We start from the raw sequence: 16,474 nt of genomic DNA, 5'->3' as shown, positions 1-16,474 counted from the left end.
AGGTTCAGTTCCCCCAAACACGGGACTTTCGGAGGTATGCACCCTACCGCAGAATAGAACTTAAAGTCACCCGTTTACTGTACCTCTAGCAGGAAGAACGGGGCCGAGATGTGAAGATAGCACGCAAAGGTCTTTCCAACTCTCCAAGGACCCCAGGGATCTGGTGATAAAAGGCACATGCCCAAGAGCTAGCCGCAACACACTTACCTTCCTGCAGCCAAAGGAAGCGTTCTGACCTACAGGAAGTGATTTCTAGGCTTCAGCCACGTGGTGTTCTCACGTCTTCATGGGAAATGTAGTTCAAAGAACCACAGCGGTAGGGCTGAAGGGAGGAGCCCTTCTAGCCTAAGACACACCTCCCTATCCCCGCCCAATTCCACTCCTAAGGTAGCATGATAAGGAAAGATAACTCGGTGCTATTTTTTAGGTTCTTTTTAAGGGTAACTTTTAAAATCCTGCTGTAAATTCTACAACTAAGAGCTAAGAAATATGAGCTGTTTGTACAGTGGGTGGAATGCTACCTTTCTTTTTTTTTAAAAAAAAAAGGCAATAAACTCTAATTTGTATTAAAGTTAAAAACAGGAGAGGGACCGTGAGGAAGATTTGTGGCCAAGTAGTAGGGAGGCTTCAGCACCATGGAGAGATCATGTCCACATTCCAACATAGGGCTAGGACTCTGACCAAGATTTTAAGACAAGTAAAAGAGTGAAATGGTTTTGTTTTGAAATACGTGCATCTCGACAAAGTAAAAGATGAACATATATGTATGTATCTGGAATCTAATAGAAACTGGGCGAAGAGATTGTTAAAATTCAAATTCGATTTTCTTCTGGAAAAGTGTCCGACAGAAACTGGCATATACCAATATGTGTAAGCACCATCTACCGAGATAAGCTCAAATGGGTGCATAATTTAGACAAAGAATAGCATAAGCAAAAAAGTGGAACAGAGAAGAAATTACCTGTCATATCTATGGTTGGAAGAAGAGTTCATGACCAAACAAGAGAGAGTTTTATGGGATTTATGGGGTTTAATGGATAATGTAAAATATACATTTTAAAAATTACACAAATAAAACCAATTCAGCTTAAATCATAAGAAAGGCAGGAAACTGGGGGAAAATTTATAGCAAGTTTCTCTGCTAAAGGTCTCATTTCTAAAATATATAGGGGGCGGCTAGGTGGCACAGTGGATAAAGCACCAGCCCCGGATTCAGGAGGACCTGAGTTCAAATCCAGCCTCAGACACTTGACACTTACTAGCTGTGTGACCCTGGGCAAATCACTTAACCCCCATTGCCCCACAAAAAACAAACAAACAAAAATAAAATAAAATATATAGGGAAGTGATTCAAATTTACAAGAATAAGAGTCATTCCATGTATAGCTTATATTGAATTGCTTGAGTTCTTGGGGGGGGGGGTCAGGATGGGGATCAAGGGAGGAAGAGAATTTTTGGAACACAAAGTTTTTAAAAACTGGTGTCAAAATTTGTATTTTACATGTAATTTGGGAAAATACAATTATAAATGTATATAAAAAAGAATAAGAGTCATTGTCCAATTGATAAATGATCAAAGGATATGAATAGGCCATTTTCAGAGGAAAAAATCTATCAATAATTATATGGAAAAATAAGAAATGCTAATTAAAACAACTCTGAGGTACCACCTAACAAATTGGCTAAGATGACAAACAAGGAAAATTACAAATGTTGAAGGGGATGTGGACAAACAGGTACCACGAAAGTATTGTTGGTGGAGTTGTAAACTTGTCCAACCATTCTGGAAATCAATTTTGATCTATGCCCCAAAGGCTATTAAACTCTGCATACCATTTAACTCAGCAACATTGCTACTAGGGCTATACCCTAGAGATCAAAGAAAGAGAAACAGGACCTGTATATACAAAAATACCTATTTTTGTGATGGCAAAGAATTGGAAAATGGGGATATCCATCAATCAAGGAATGACTGAACAAGTTATGATATATAAATGTGATGGAATGCTATAAGAAATGATGAAAGAGATGGTTTCAGAAAAAAACCTGGGAAGACTTGTAAGAACTGATGCAAAGTGAAGTGAGCAGAACCAGAACCATGTATATAGTAACAGCAATGTTGGAAAGATAATCAATCAACTTTGAAAGACTTTGTAATTCTGATCTACCACCAAAAGATAAAACATGCTATACATCTCCAGATAGAGAACCAATGGACTCAGAATGCAGACAAACATACTTTTTCTGCCTTTTTTTTTGTGAGGCAATTGGGGTTAAGTGACTTGCCCAGGGTCACACAGCTAGTATGTGTTAAGTGTTTGAGGTCGGATTTGAACTCAAATTCAGGTCCTTCTGAATCCAGGGCCAGTGCTCTATCCACTGCGCCACCTAGTTGCCCTTTCTGCCTTTTTTAAAAGCAGACATTTGTTTTGCATGATTATATTTGTAATAGGTTTTGTTTTTCTTGCCTTTTCATTGGTGGGGAAGGTAGGAGGAGAAGGGAAAGTATTTGGAACTAAAAAAAAAGAATAAAAAAGCTTGTATTATTAAAAAATCGACTTCCTTCTGCAACCAACTCTAAAAGTTTAAGGGCCTATGAAGATAACAGGTGAATCCAGCCGACCCACGTGCGGGCCCGCGCATGCGTCCTACTGAAATTTCTCAGGCTCCTACCCCTTGTGCCAGCTCATTGGCCCAGGCGCGGGGCGGGGTACGTCCTCGCGCCTGCCTTGGAAGCACGTGCTGGGGGGCAGGAGCCTCAGCTGGAGCAGCGGCAAGCGGCGGGAGCTATGGCGTCGTTACTTTGGGGAGGCGACGCCGGGGCGGCGGAGAGCGAGCGGCTCAGTAGCCACGTAACGGCCCCCACCCCTCGGGCTGGGACGGACGCGGGGCTTGCGGTTGGGCGGGAATGTGAGAGGAGGGATAAATAGCTAGGGATTTAAGGACACGGTGTGGGCAGGGGGCGGGGGAAGAGGGAAAGGAGAACCCTGGAGGGAAAAGGGGCTCCGGAAGAGAAGGAAGTGGGATGGGAACTGCCCAGAGACCCACCCAGAGGCGACGGGAAGCAGCTGGGGTTAGTTGGAAGACCTTCCTGGAGGCAAGACTAGGGTGGGGGTGGGGGACCTCATGGAAGAGATGTTCAGAGGAGCTGACCTGAGACATCACCTGGGGAGGAGCGTAGAGGGAGGGAGAACCAAGTCTGGACATCCCTGGGAGGGGCGACCGGGAGCCCTTGCTGGAAAGAAGCCGCTTGTCCAGGAGCCCAGACTGTAGGAAAGGGGTGCATAAAGGAGCAAACTGGAACCTCCCCAGCTTACCTGCGGGTCTCTTCCTAGTTCCACTTTATAAACCAACAGGCAGCAGCTGCCTGCAATGATTTGGCCTTGTTTAGCATCTACATACCCGGCAAGGGAAAACTCTCCTGCAGTTCGGGACCAGTGACATAATAGAAGAAAATATGTGGGCAGCTATCTAGGCCAGCAGAGATTTTCCTCCAAAATTAGGATAACCGTGATCGCTGGTCACTTCGATTATATAGGACCACATCACGGTCATTGCATCCTTGATGATTTTTAAGTACAATCCCTTCCAGTCTTAAGTACTGAGCTGACATTCCATAGTTGAGACTGCTTGAAATTTATGTTTTTCAATAGTTATCGAATCTCATTCCCCGGAAGAGTCTTCGGGGTCTTAAGAGTACTACAGTCCCTGGACTAGGTGAGTGGTGCTACGATAAAGCTTAGTGATACGTGCAGGCAAATATTTTGGCTATTTGATGTGTCTCTCAGTTAACCAGTTGAGAACTTCATTTGTGCAAGGCATTGGAACTCTGGTTGATGTCCATATAGCTCTAGTCCATAGCTCATATCCATAAGCTATAATCCATGTCCTCAAAGAGATTGCACCTGTTGTTGAGGGGGGGAAAAAGGAATTGACAACGTACATGAAACAAGAGAAGGACTAAGGAGCAAAATATCAACAAGAACACGGATATGTTACAGACTAAATTGGGGACAAGAGTAAAAATTAGTCAAAGTGGGTGAAATTAATCAGCATTTCCTAGAGAAAATATGAATAAATACAGAAGCATTTACTAAAAGTTTTGTGCAAAGCACTGAGAATGCAAGTAAAAAAGTAAGATAGGTGTGTGTACATGTGTAGAGAAGATTTTATTATATAACAGAATGTAAAATGTTTGTTATATATTATAATTATTATATGTATGTTTAATTATATATTTATGTTATATAGTTTTGTTTTATATATGTATGTATATGTATGTATAGCTTTAATATGTTGAAACTACATTAAGATTTTTGAAAAACACTATATACATATACATGTGTCTTTTCTATTTGTATTACATATACACATACATTTATAAATAAATATGTTTGTGTTTATGGAGATATATATACATATATATAAAGGCATAATATGTGCATCCAAAAGGGGGAAATGGCAGTCTAGTTGAGGGGCAAACATAGTAAATAAGTGTAGAAATAGGCTGAGGAATGGACCTGTGATTGTGATTTCACTGATATAGGAAACTCCATGGTGAGGAAGCTCCCTCTACCAATGCAGGTTGGTACCTTCTTTGCCACTTATAGGTTTAGAGAGTTGCTTAGAACACTAAACTGTTAAGTGACTTGCCAAAGGTCACCCAGCGAGTAAGTGTCAGAGGTAGAAATTGAACCCACATCTTACCGGCTTGGAAGCCAGCTCTCTCTCCACCATACCATGATTCCTCTCCAGCTGGATATAAACTTTGTTCTCTCATGGAATTGGTACAGTTCCTCTGTTATTGTTTCTACTTGCACAGCTACCAAATGTTTTTCTTTTTAATCACAACCATTCATGCCGCCTATCCTATGTACTTTCCAGAGAATTGAAATGCATTATCTAATCTGAGTGATATGAGGATAAATTGAAATTAAATGTATTAAATTCTCCTTTGAAAGCACCAGGAGGGAAGCTGTGAGAATTGAAGCACAAATGTCTAAAATGCCACTATAATGTCTCAACCCCAAACTATGCCACTGGAGCACAAGCACCAAATGAGGGATGTCTTTTGTCTGAGAATCAGCATAACTAAATTCAAAAAGGCTCATCACCACAAAGTTGGCAGCAGGGTGATGAATATTTTGGCCAAGGTATTTCATGAAACAAGAAAAACAACCATTTTACTAAGGTCCGCTACAAGTGGAGGGAGCATCTACCTTGACCAAAAAAAAATATTGAATTAAATATTCAAGCTGATCATATATTTTGTGAGCAAAATGTTTATTCAACAGTCTCTGCTTAAGTCAGTGGGGGGAAAGAGGAGAAACATCCCTCACCCTTTGATTGATGTCTTGGGATGGCAGTTGTTTGAAAGGACATAAGGAAGTAGGGGGTTAACCCTAGAGCCTTCTGTAAGCATTTGGGGAGTTCTGCTACTTCTGCCTACAGCAGACCACAATTTACCCCGTCTTGGTAGCAAAGTAGTCCTAGCTTTGGCTCCATACATCAGGAACAACTGCTACTATTATCAAGCAGCCAGAAGGGGGGAAAAACAAAAATAGGCCAGCAGTCCTAGCTAAAAGAGCATTGGAACCTTGCATAGTTACTGTGCTTAGGCAAACATTTGTAGAGACAGCTCTGTGTTTGAAGATGAATGAAAACTTCAAAGTGTGCCAGGTTGCTGGAACTCTTGTTGCTTGACTAAGAAATTAATAAACTTTATTGCTTAAATGATTAATCCATTTCAATGTAGGAAGGCCTATAAAATTAGACAGCAGACCAAGAAGAAATTGATTTCATGTTGTTTAGGTTTTTGTGGGAAGAGGTGTTTCTGAAGAAGTTTGTTGTGTTCTTACAGCAAATGTTTGCCCAAGTTCTAGAATGTAGGAAAGGATAAAGACTAGGGAGGCAATCTTAGCAACTGTAGCGGAAACAAATGTAAATTTTACAGATGAGTGAATTTTTCTGAAGGTCTGGAGTTTCTGTAACCTTTATGCAAGCCTAGGATTCACTCATGAGATACAATGTGACATGTAGAAAAAATGCTAGATTTTTACTTGAGAGCTGCATTTGAATCCTGGCTCTGGAACTTAGTAGCAGTGTACATGGTGTACTGAACAGTGATGGGAAAGTTCAGAAAAGGAGGGTGAATTTGTGGGGAAAGAAAATGAGTTCTGTTCTGAACATGTCGAATTTGAAGTGGCTAGGGGACATTCAGTTGGAGATGTCCAAAAGGCAGTTGGTGATGAGGAGCTAAAGCTAAGGAAAGTGACTGTGTCTAGATATCTTGATCTGGAAATCATCTGCAAAGAGATGAATAATGAACCCAAGGAAGCTGATGGGATTACCAAGTCTAGAGTCAGAAAAGAAGAGGGCCAAGTATAGAACCTTGGGGAACATTCAGAGTTAGTGGGCAGATGAAGATCAAACAAAGATAACTGAAGAAAAGTTGTCAGGTAGGAGAAAACAGTATCACAAAAACCTAGCTAAAAGAGAGTATCAAGAAGAGGATGATCTACTGTATCAAAGGCTGCAGAGAGGTCTAGAAGGATGCAAACTGGGAAAGGGTCATTAGATTTGGCAATTAAGAGATCATTGGTAACTTTGGAAAGAGCCAGACATAATGGCTTATTAGATGGGACATAGATATTCCTTATATCACACAAAAACCAGGCATGTTACTTATACTACCTAACTCACAGGGTTGGTGTGTAGAAAGTACTTTCTATTCCTTAAAGTATTATAAAAGTGTAAGCTATTTATTTAAAAGACGTTTGAGTATCTTTTATGTATTAATGTTGTATATTAGACAAGAAGCATGCTACATCCTCATAAGAAGCATGTGGTATTCCTGTGAAAAATTAAATAGTAATAATAACAGCAATATAACATGTTTTAAGAGAGGATAAGTGCCAAGTGAAAGAGACAAGTTGTAAATGCTATAGGAACAAAAGAGAGATTATGGTACTCAGATATGGTTTCATAGAAGAGATTGAATTTGAGCAGACACTTGACAAATGCATAGAATTTAGATAAGTAGAAAGAAGGCAAGAAGACACCTCCAATAAGGTACCAAAAAAAGGAGTGTGCATGGCATGTTCAAAGGATATCGAGTAAACCATTAAAATGGGAGTACAGAATTCATATCGGGTAGTAGTGCAAAATAAAAAGACAGAGTGAGGACAGATCAGTGTACATATTTTGTTTTTGTTTTGTTTTGAGACTGTATTGCCCCATCTCACCTAGGCGGGAACTTGCAGCAGCCACTCTCATGCCCAGGCCCAAAACTGATTGGCACAGAAGTTTTAACCTCTCTTTTTCTGACCTGGATCAGTTAACCTTTCCTTAGACAGCCTGGTGCTCCCAGGGCCCACCATATTGGTATTGGACTTAGTATGGACTCCTGATTAACTTTAGCCCTCTTGCATCTCAGAATTCCCAAACTCAAGCAATCCACCAGTCTCCACTTCCCCAAATAACAGGGAATTACAGGTATATACAGCCCTGCCCAGCCCAGTGTAAGTGTAAAGTGATGAACTAAGAAATTTAAACTTCATCCTGTCAGTAATGAGGAGAGATTGAATATTTTTTTTAATAGGAGGGTAACATGAAAACATTGTATTAATTGATTTGTGAAACACATATTAGAGAGGAAGAGGCTTCAACATTTCCCTTCTTCAACATTTATATCTTACCTTTGCTTTTTTTTGGGGGGTGGGGGAATTATTCCTTTCAGGTGCTTCCATTAATAATTCTGAAGATGATGATGAAGAGGATATGGGTAAAATGTTTATTTGCATATATGTATTTGGCATTTTGGTTTTAGTCCATTAAGTTATTCTTCACAGCCTTGTGTGAGGTTAATCTTCATTGGGGATTACTTTTTAAATTTTTATATATATATGATATATATACATATATGTATGTATGTATATATGTGTGTATGCATATATAATGGGAATTATATAGGAATGAAAAAAGAAGAGTAGAGAAAAAACAGGAGTGACCCAAATGTATTTGGGGGAGGAAGAACGGAGTGACAGTGAGATAAGCAAAAGTAGGTTGAAGGATTATTCATTAAGGGAAGAAGTAAGGAAGAGCTGGGTCTCAGGTGGCTGTGGGCTTGCTTATGGTAGGGAGCCGGTATATGTAGTAGAAACATTGAAAGCTATGTACCCTCACAAAAGAAGGAAGACAGCCTGCTCCTAGTTCAGTGTAATCTTTTCCAGTTTTAATTAAGAAAACAGGTGACCACAGGTGCATTAAAAAATGTAAACTCTCAATTTTGATGCACTCTGTGTAGATAGTTGACTAAGTTTGCTATCACTACCACAGTGTCCCATTCTAATTTTGTTTCCCCCAGTGGATTTGGCTGCCAACTCACTCTTGAACAAACTAATCCGGCAGTCCTTAGTAGAGTCCACTCACCGTGTGGAGGTCTTACAGAAGGATCCTAGCTCTCCCCTCTATTCAGTAAAGACATTTGAAGAGTTGCGACTGTGAGTATTTCATTACTGGGTCAGCTTTGGAAAATGCCCCAAAACTGTAACTCAAGAAAGACTGTGTCAGTAGCATGAAGGAGCAGGGCATCGAGAAGGGACTTCTTTGCTTTCTGACATTTTTTCATTTCAATGTTGAAATGAAATATGTATGTTTGAAATAGTTAAGATACAACTAAATTAGGAACATTTAAAAGTATAACTTCTAAATCTGTTTTGAAGAGCATTTGGTAGGGAAAAATATTGTATTTTTGCTTTACTCTTAAGATTGTGTGATGTGCTGGAAAGAATGCTAGACCTATAATCAGGAGAAACCTGAGTTTAAATGTTGTCTCTGATGCTTATTCATTGTGTGTCCATGGACAGTCACTCTCTGATCATCAGTTTCTTCATCTATAAAATAAGGATAATACACTTAAATAACTGTCTCATATGTTACTGTGGCATATTGGATAGAGGGCCAGCCTAGGAGTCAGGAAGACTTAGGGTTAAGTCCTACCTCTGACACATACCAGCTGTGTGACCATGGGCAAGTCATTTAATTGGTAAGTGCCCCAGGGAGCTTTCTAAAGCTATGGTTGCTAATGTGTGTTAGTACAGAGAGTTTCCACACAGGGAGTTCACCACACCAATGAAATCACAAGTCCAACCAGGGCAGTGGGGGGAAGCTTCCTCCCAGTCTGTCATAAAGAGTAACTAGATAATGTGTGTAAAATATTCTATAACTCTTACAGTGTTTTGTCAGTAGTGCATATTACTGAAGTGGAATTTCAGTTATGGAAGGAGATAGTAGCATTGATAATTCAGAAATAATTTCTATTGAATTTTGGAACAAGACATGATCCTGGAAAAGGAAGAATATATTGATCTTCCCAACTTAAATTTGTCTTGGCTAACTTAAAATGAGTAAATAAAATGAGTTTTCCTACTCCTGCTCATGATAAGAAGTAGCCCAGGAGCCTGCTGAATAGTAGGTAAGGAAATCTCTCTCAGATTCAAAACTGGATTTTGGTAATCCAAGTGAATAATTTACATGTAAGTAATTGAGAAAGTGCAATTATTCTGGTCCTTTGCATTGAGCTGTGTTTGTGTATACTTGGGTCATCAGGAAAGTTATATTAAATAGTCTTTTTTTTAAAGACAAGTCATAGTTCATAGCCATAAAAATAATGGCAGCATTTAGTTATTATTCAGGTGCATATTTCTAAAAGCTTAAATGGTCATGTATTCTGACTGAAGTATAACAGATGAGTAGGGCAATACATGGCCTACTCCAGAACATGTGCTGCCTCTCTTCTCCACTTGGTGTTAGACCTCCAGTGTACTGGGCAAATCCTCCATGGGAGATCTGTGAAAGAATAGGGACAGAAAGATGGGAAAAATTAGGTAGATGGTGATGTATCCCACTGTAGGACATGCCTACAAATCATTAATGTATAAATTATCCACAGACTTGTAAGTCTTTGATTTATTTTTAATAGAAAGGAAGAGATACTGAAAGGGATTTATGCAATGGGATTCAACAGACCATCAAAAATCCAGGAGATGGCCCTCCCCATGATGTTGGCACACCCGTAAGTCCTAAGGGCTGTAATGAAGTGTCTTGGCTTGTTTTCATCTCTTAGACTAGTTTTAAGCTTAATGGTTTCCTGTTATCCTATAGACCCCAGAACCTCATAGCACAGAGCCAGTCTGGAACAGGCAAAACAGCTGCTTTTGTCTTGGCAATGCTAAGCAGAGTTAATGCCTCAGAGCTGTTTCCACAGGTAAGAAAGAGGTGAGATAAAACAATCATGACTCTTGTAGTGCATGTAATGACCAGCTGGAGATGGGGGGTGGGGGGCTACAAAATTTTCTTCCCCCTTCTCAAAGTGCAGTTACTTATCATTCTCTTCTCTCTCTATAGTCCCATAGGTTTAATTATCATCTCTATGCAAATGACTCTCAGAACTACATATCCAGCACCAGTCTTTCTCCTGAGCTTCAGCCTTGCATCACCAACTGCCTATTGGTTATTTCAAACTGGATGTCCCAGACATATCTTAAATTCAACATGTCCAAAGTAGAACTCATTATCTTTCCATGAGTTATTTTATTGGCCACCTAATTGGTCTCCCAGCTTCAAATCTCTCCCCATTCCATGTCATCTACACAGCTACCAAAGGGATTTCTAGAACACTACTCTTTCCCACTTCTGCTGCCTGTTTGACCATTCCTCAGTTTCCTTTGCTTAGTTCATCATCCTTCTACTACCCCATGAATGTAATTTTTTCTCATAGTTCTATCTTTGGCCCTCTACTTTTTCTCTCTACATTTTCTCCTTTGGTTATCTCATCTACTCCCATTTATGACCTCTATATAGATGGATTCCAAAATCTGTATATTGTGTTAATATCTACAGCAACTAGATGGGACAGTGGATAAAGCACTGGCTCTGGAGTCAAGAAGACTCATCTTCCTAAGTTCAAATCTGGCCTCAGACACTTACTAATTGTGTGACCCTAGACAAGTTATTTAACCCTGTTTGCCTCAATTCCCCATTTGTAAAATGAGCTGGAGAAGAAAATGGCAAATCATTCCAGTATCTTTGCCAAGAAAATCCCAAATAGGGTCACAAAGAGTTGGACATGACTGAACTGACAATGGGACAACAACATTGATCTCTCTTACAACATTTCAATCTTACAACATTATCAAATGCCTGTGTGATTTTCTCCACCTGAATGTGCCATAAACATTCCAGGTTCAGCCTTTCCAAAACAATTTCTACTCCATTAAAATGTTCTCATCCTCTAGGCTTTCCTGTTTCTGGTGAGAGCATCACTTGTCTTCCAGTTGCCAAGGTTCAAAACCTCAAAGTCATCTTAGATTCTTCCCTCTGTTTTATATATTAGGTCCACTCGGTCACTGTGTCCTGGCAACTCTATCAACTCAGCATCTCTTGTCTTCATCCCCTTTTCTCTATTCATATGGCCACCATCCTGTTTCAAGCCCTCATCACATCTTACCTGGAAGACTGCAATAACCCCCTTAATTTGTTTCCCTGCTTCCTGTCTCTGACCTCTCTATTTTATCTACACAACTGTAATAATAATCGTTCTAAGACACAGATCTGACCATATTATTCCCTGGCTCAAAACTTATCTATAGTGCCCTACAAACTCCTTAGCCTAGCATTTAAGGATGCCTACAGTATGACTACGATCTATCTTTTTAACCTTATTTTATTAATTCTACTGTCTAACTAGATAAGAGTGCTAGCTGTTCCCCAAATTTGGCATCCCAGCGCCTGCTTCTATGTGTTCCTATTCCTCCCCATTCTGTATCTTCATGGTACATTATTTTCCTCTTTCAGTCTAAACCCCTTGATATTAGGATCATAATACCTTGGCTAGAACAGCCATGGATTTACACATCCATTTTTTTCTACCACCATCATCATCATTCCTCGACCTAGTCTGTGCAGGGGATTGTGGTTGACATTGGGGAAACAGGCCTAATGTTCTTTTCTAGCCTCCAAGGCTTACAGCCTAGTTAGGAAGATAAGCCATACATGTACAAAAAATCAATAACAACTAGGGTAGTGAAAGCTAAGTCCTAAATGAGTGATGCAGACACAAGGGGCTATAGAACTAGGGAAGTTGAGAAATGGTCTCCATATCACAGTGATTTTGAGTGAAACAGCAGAACTCGACCTTGACCTTGATGTAAGAGTAGGATTTAACTGTATAAAGAAGGAGGAAGCCAACCCAAGTAAGAGGACTACCATAGAAAACGTGAATGCATATATGCATGCCATGTGTGAAAACAATGAGTAGACCATATATAGAAGATAAGTGAAAAAAATAATGTTGAATCCACATTTAGAAGAGCCTTAAATGCCAGTCTAAGGAGTTCGGACTTTATCCTGGCATCTGGGAACCATTAAAGGCTTTGGCCCAGTAAAATGAGTTACAAAGTGAAATAGGAAGATTAAACTGGATGTGGAATGTCAGAAATGATAGATTTAGGCAGGGGAAGAAGGCTAGAGGCAGGGAGAAGAGTTAGAAGATTATAATAGTCCATGGATAAAGTGATAAGAACCTAGATTTATATTATGACTTCCTAGTATTTCCTCTTTGCATTCCCCTAGTGCTTTATATTGTTGAATATTCCTTTTGTGACTTTTTCAAAAGGAATATATGAAAGAAGCTTGTTCCCTGTCTCATAAATCTCCCATTCTGTCAGCTATTAAGTGCATTCAAGTAAAGGTTGACATTTTAAACCCAAATTCTATAACTAGACATTTCTATTCCTCTTTCTAGCCCCAGTCCCCACACACACTGAAGCTCAAACTATAAAAAAGGTTTGCTTTTATAAATTTTTTCCCTATTCTATCTTAAGTGTCTCTGCCTAGCTCCAACTTATGAATTGGCTCTGCAAACTGGACGTGTGGTTGAGCAGATGGGAAAATTTTGTATTGATGTTGAAGTGATGTATGCTGTTCGAGGAAACCGAGGTATGTGCTAACTAAGGAAGTCTTGGCTAACTTTATAGTACTCTCAGATACTCCTAGATAGTCGATTTCGTTCAGGCTGGTTTCTAAAACAAGCTCAGTACCTTGTGTGGTAGGATCACATTCCACACACTGTTCTTTTGATTGGTATTATTAAACCAACTGAGTTTCCAAGAGTTTATCTTGAACATTTACAAAGCCAAAACATGGCAGCATTTTTTAGTTTTTAGATTTTGGAACTGATTTCACCAAGTTGCAGTCCAGTGCTGTGTGCTCTGATTTAAGCAGTTGGACATTATGAAAGGTGAGACTTTGCGTCTAAGAGAAAATTTAATCTTTTTTTCCTCCAGCTCCGAGAGGCACCGATATAACCAAACAAATTATAATTGGCACCCCTGGGACTGTCCTAGATTGGTGCTTTAAACGAAAAGTGATCGATTTGAATAAGATCCGTGTATTTGTCCTGGATGAAGCAGATGTGATGATTGATACCCAGGGATTCTCAGACCAAAGCATTCGAATTCAGAGGTAACCCCAGAGTTTTGTGTCCCCTCCTATATCTTCTGTCCTAATACTTGATTTATGTGCTGCTCCTTCTTATATGGACTTCATCTTCCCCCACCTCTCACTGTTGTCATACCCATTAATGTTTTACCTCTTCATTCTCAATTTTTTTCCAGAGGCTTTGTAAGAGTCCTGTGATTCTTGAGATGCCTCATTTTATCTTGGCTCATCTAGAAAAAAAAGGTCCTACAAGGCTATTCCAGTTTTGCCTGTGTTGACACATGGGGGCAGCAAAGGCTTGGGCTGTAGCTGCTTCACAAGAGTAAAGATTCAGAGGATTCATGCCTCTGTGCTGGGCTTAATCATGTTTCCTACATTTCCCTAGACAAATATACAAACAGAAGATTCTGATGCCTAGCTACCCACTTTTTAATGGATATTATGAGAGTACAGTAGATAACTGAGAGGCCACATCAATAGAGAGTTGGGGGGGGAGCAGTGGATAGAGCACCGGCCCTGGATTCAGGAGGACCTGAGTTCGAATCTGGCTTCAGACACTTAATACTTACTAGCTGTGTGACCCTAGGCAAGTCACTTAACCCCAATTGCCTCACACACACACAAAAATAGAGTTGGCTTTGAAGTAAGAAAGACCTGGGTCCCAGCTGTATCTCTGACACATACTATCTATCTGTGTCCCAGTGAGCAATTTATTTAACTTCTATGTGCTCTAGGCAAATTTCTAAGAACACTAAGTTACATATGAATTGCAACTATGCATTAGTGTAGTTTATGCCCCAGTAGTTTCCTGTATTCATGAACTCAAAGCTCCACATCGAAAAAAGGTATAATAATGAGAGAATGTGATACAGGAAAGAGCATTGGGCAGGACATCAGGAGACCTAGGTACTAGTTAGGGCTGTGCTTCTAACTAGTTTTGTGACTTCTGGCTTTACTTCTAGACTTGGGTTTCCTCTGTTAAATGAAGGGATTAGACTAAATTGGGACTTGAAAAATCCCAGGTGCCAGCTGACCATGGTCCCTACCAATTTCATGATGTACCTAAATATTTCCGTACAGTCCGTTAGTATGTTACCATTTTGCCATCTCAAAAACATGAAAAAAAGTTTTCCAGGAGACTGGATAGTGCCCAGGAAGTACCCAGTTGTTCTAAACTCCTCTGAGCCTTTTCAGAGGTCTTTTCTAGATCTTTCTTGGAATCCTCAATCATTCAAATTTAGTTCTTGACCCGAGATTGGTTACCAGTATCCTTTGGTAACATAATACTTGGTTTTTTCCTTTTGTTTTCTTTTCTTTGATACCTAAAAAAACATACCTGGCTTCCAAAGCAAGTATATTGAATCTTGTTTACTTCCATCTCTTAAGATTCTGAGTCAGGGCTCAGACTCAGGGAAATGAAAAAGAAAGGGAAAAGTCTGACTATAGTTTTTCCTTTGTTTACAATCCTAATTCTTACACTCGTCCCCTCACTCCCCTTCCCCCACTTTGTTCAACCTTCCTAAGAGAGGAGGAAGCATAGAGGGAAAAGCTGCAGAGGGTAGTTTGTAAACTGTTCAAAAGAAGTAACATCAAAAACTCTCCAAGAAAACATTCCTCCTAATCCTTACCCAGTTCTTATGCAACAACCCACTTGCACTCCTGAAAAGAGGAGCTGAGGAGTGCTTCTGGCCTCCCTGTCAGCTTTCCAGTGTGGTACCCAGAAAGACATCGTAGTCACTCCTTCATTTTTGTTACTTAGAACACTTTTGAAAAGCCTCATTGATACTGTTTGTCTGGGCAGTAGTCCTTGTGAGTGAGGTTAGTCGTTTCTGTTTGTCTTATCTCTTCTAAACTGTCTCTCCCTTTCTGTCAGATTTGGTTATCTTTTTAGCTTCCCATCTTCCCTGTCTAACCTTTCCTTCTTCCTTCATATCTCCTTTTCAGCTGGAACTTCAAAACCAGGTAGAACCAGATTTTATGCCTGAAGAGTTCAGGAAATCTGTGCCCCATAGCCAAGGCAATATTATGTGGTTACTCAGTGATCTTGAAGCAAAACATTTCATCTTTAAATATCTCTTCTCTGTCTAGAAAATAAATGAACTTGCTCTGGAGAGAGACCTCAGGCCTGATTAGTTCCCAGAGGGGCTCGACATTTTCTTTTTCATTTTTCATTTGTTTATTTTATTTATTTGTTTGGAATTCTGAACCGTCTCCTGCCCTTCCTCCCCATTCTGCTCTAGAGAAGACCACCATTTGACACAGGGATGGATGGATGGATGGATGGATGGAAAACCATACTATGCACATTTCTGTTCTTTTTCAGGAGGTGGTAGCATCTTTCTTCATAGATGCTTTATAGTTGATTTTAGTATTTTTAATATTCAGAATAACTTAGTCATTCCCAGTCTTCAAACAGTTTTGCTGTTATCATATACAATGTTCTCTTGGTTCTGCTCATTTCACTCTTCATTATTTCATGCAAGTGTTGCCATGTTTTTCTAAAATCACCGTACTCGTTATTTCTTACAGCATAGTATTTCCCATCACAATCCTATACCACAATTTGTTTAGTCATTCCCTAATTGATAGGCATACCCTCAATTTCCATTTCTTTGCCACCACAGAGAACTACTTATAAATATTTTAGAAGATATAGGTTCGGGATAGCTAGGTGGCACAGTGGATAAAGCACTGGCCCTGGATTCAGGAGTACCTGGGTTCAAATCTGGCATCAGACACTTGATACTTACCAGCTGTGTGACCCTGGGCAAGTCACTTAACCCCCATTACCCCGCAAAAAAAAAATTATTAAGATATAGGTTCTTTTCCTTTTTCCCTATCACCTTGGGAAACAGACCTAATAGTGGTATTGCTGGATCAAAGGGTATACTTAATTTTATGACTCTGTGCATAATTCCAGCTTGTTCTCCAAAATGGTTGGATCAGTTCATAGTTCCACTGATAGTATATTAGT

At 39.8% G+C, this 16,474-nt stretch overlaps 1 protein-coding gene across 3 annotated transcripts in view; it reads left to right on the top strand.

Annotated features, from left to right (window-relative positions):
• The first annotated feature begins 2,705 nt into the window (after window positions 1–2,705).
• The window catches only part of DDX25 (DEAD-box helicase 25), a 37,184-nt gene continuing 23,415 nt past the window's right edge, over window positions 2,706–16,474 (top strand). Inside the window, exons 1-8 of one of the 3 annotated variants that reach the window (XM_043995114.1) lie at window positions 2,706–2,852; window positions 3,654–3,717; window positions 7,739–7,783; window positions 8,366–8,501; window positions 9,983–10,075; window positions 10,165–10,267; window positions 12,885–12,999; window positions 13,347–13,524. In XM_043995114.1, coding sequence (XP_043851049.1) covers window positions 2,790–2,852; window positions 3,654–3,717; window positions 7,739–7,783; window positions 8,366–8,501; window positions 9,983–10,075; window positions 10,165–10,267; window positions 12,885–12,999; window positions 13,347–13,524 — 797 coding nt within the window. In that variant the 5' untranslated portion in view covers window positions 2,706–2,789. The remainder of the gene's footprint in view (window positions 2,853–3,653; window positions 3,718–7,738; window positions 7,784–8,365; window positions 8,502–9,982; window positions 10,076–10,164; window positions 10,268–12,884; window positions 13,000–13,346; window positions 13,525–16,474) is intronic. The other 2 variants (XM_043995117.1, XM_043995115.1) reach the window with 2 other exon arrangements.

The sequence above is a fragment of the Dromiciops gliroides genome, chromosome 3 (genome assembly GCF_019393635.1).
Source record: "Dromiciops gliroides isolate mDroGli1 chromosome 3, mDroGli1.pri, whole genome shotgun sequence".
NCBI classification, from domain to species: Eukaryota; Metazoa; Chordata; class Mammalia; order Microbiotheria; family Microbiotheriidae; genus Dromiciops; species Dromiciops gliroides.
The sequence above is the reverse complement of the archived record's forward strand: the minus strand, read 5'-3'. Positions and strand labels throughout refer to the sequence as shown.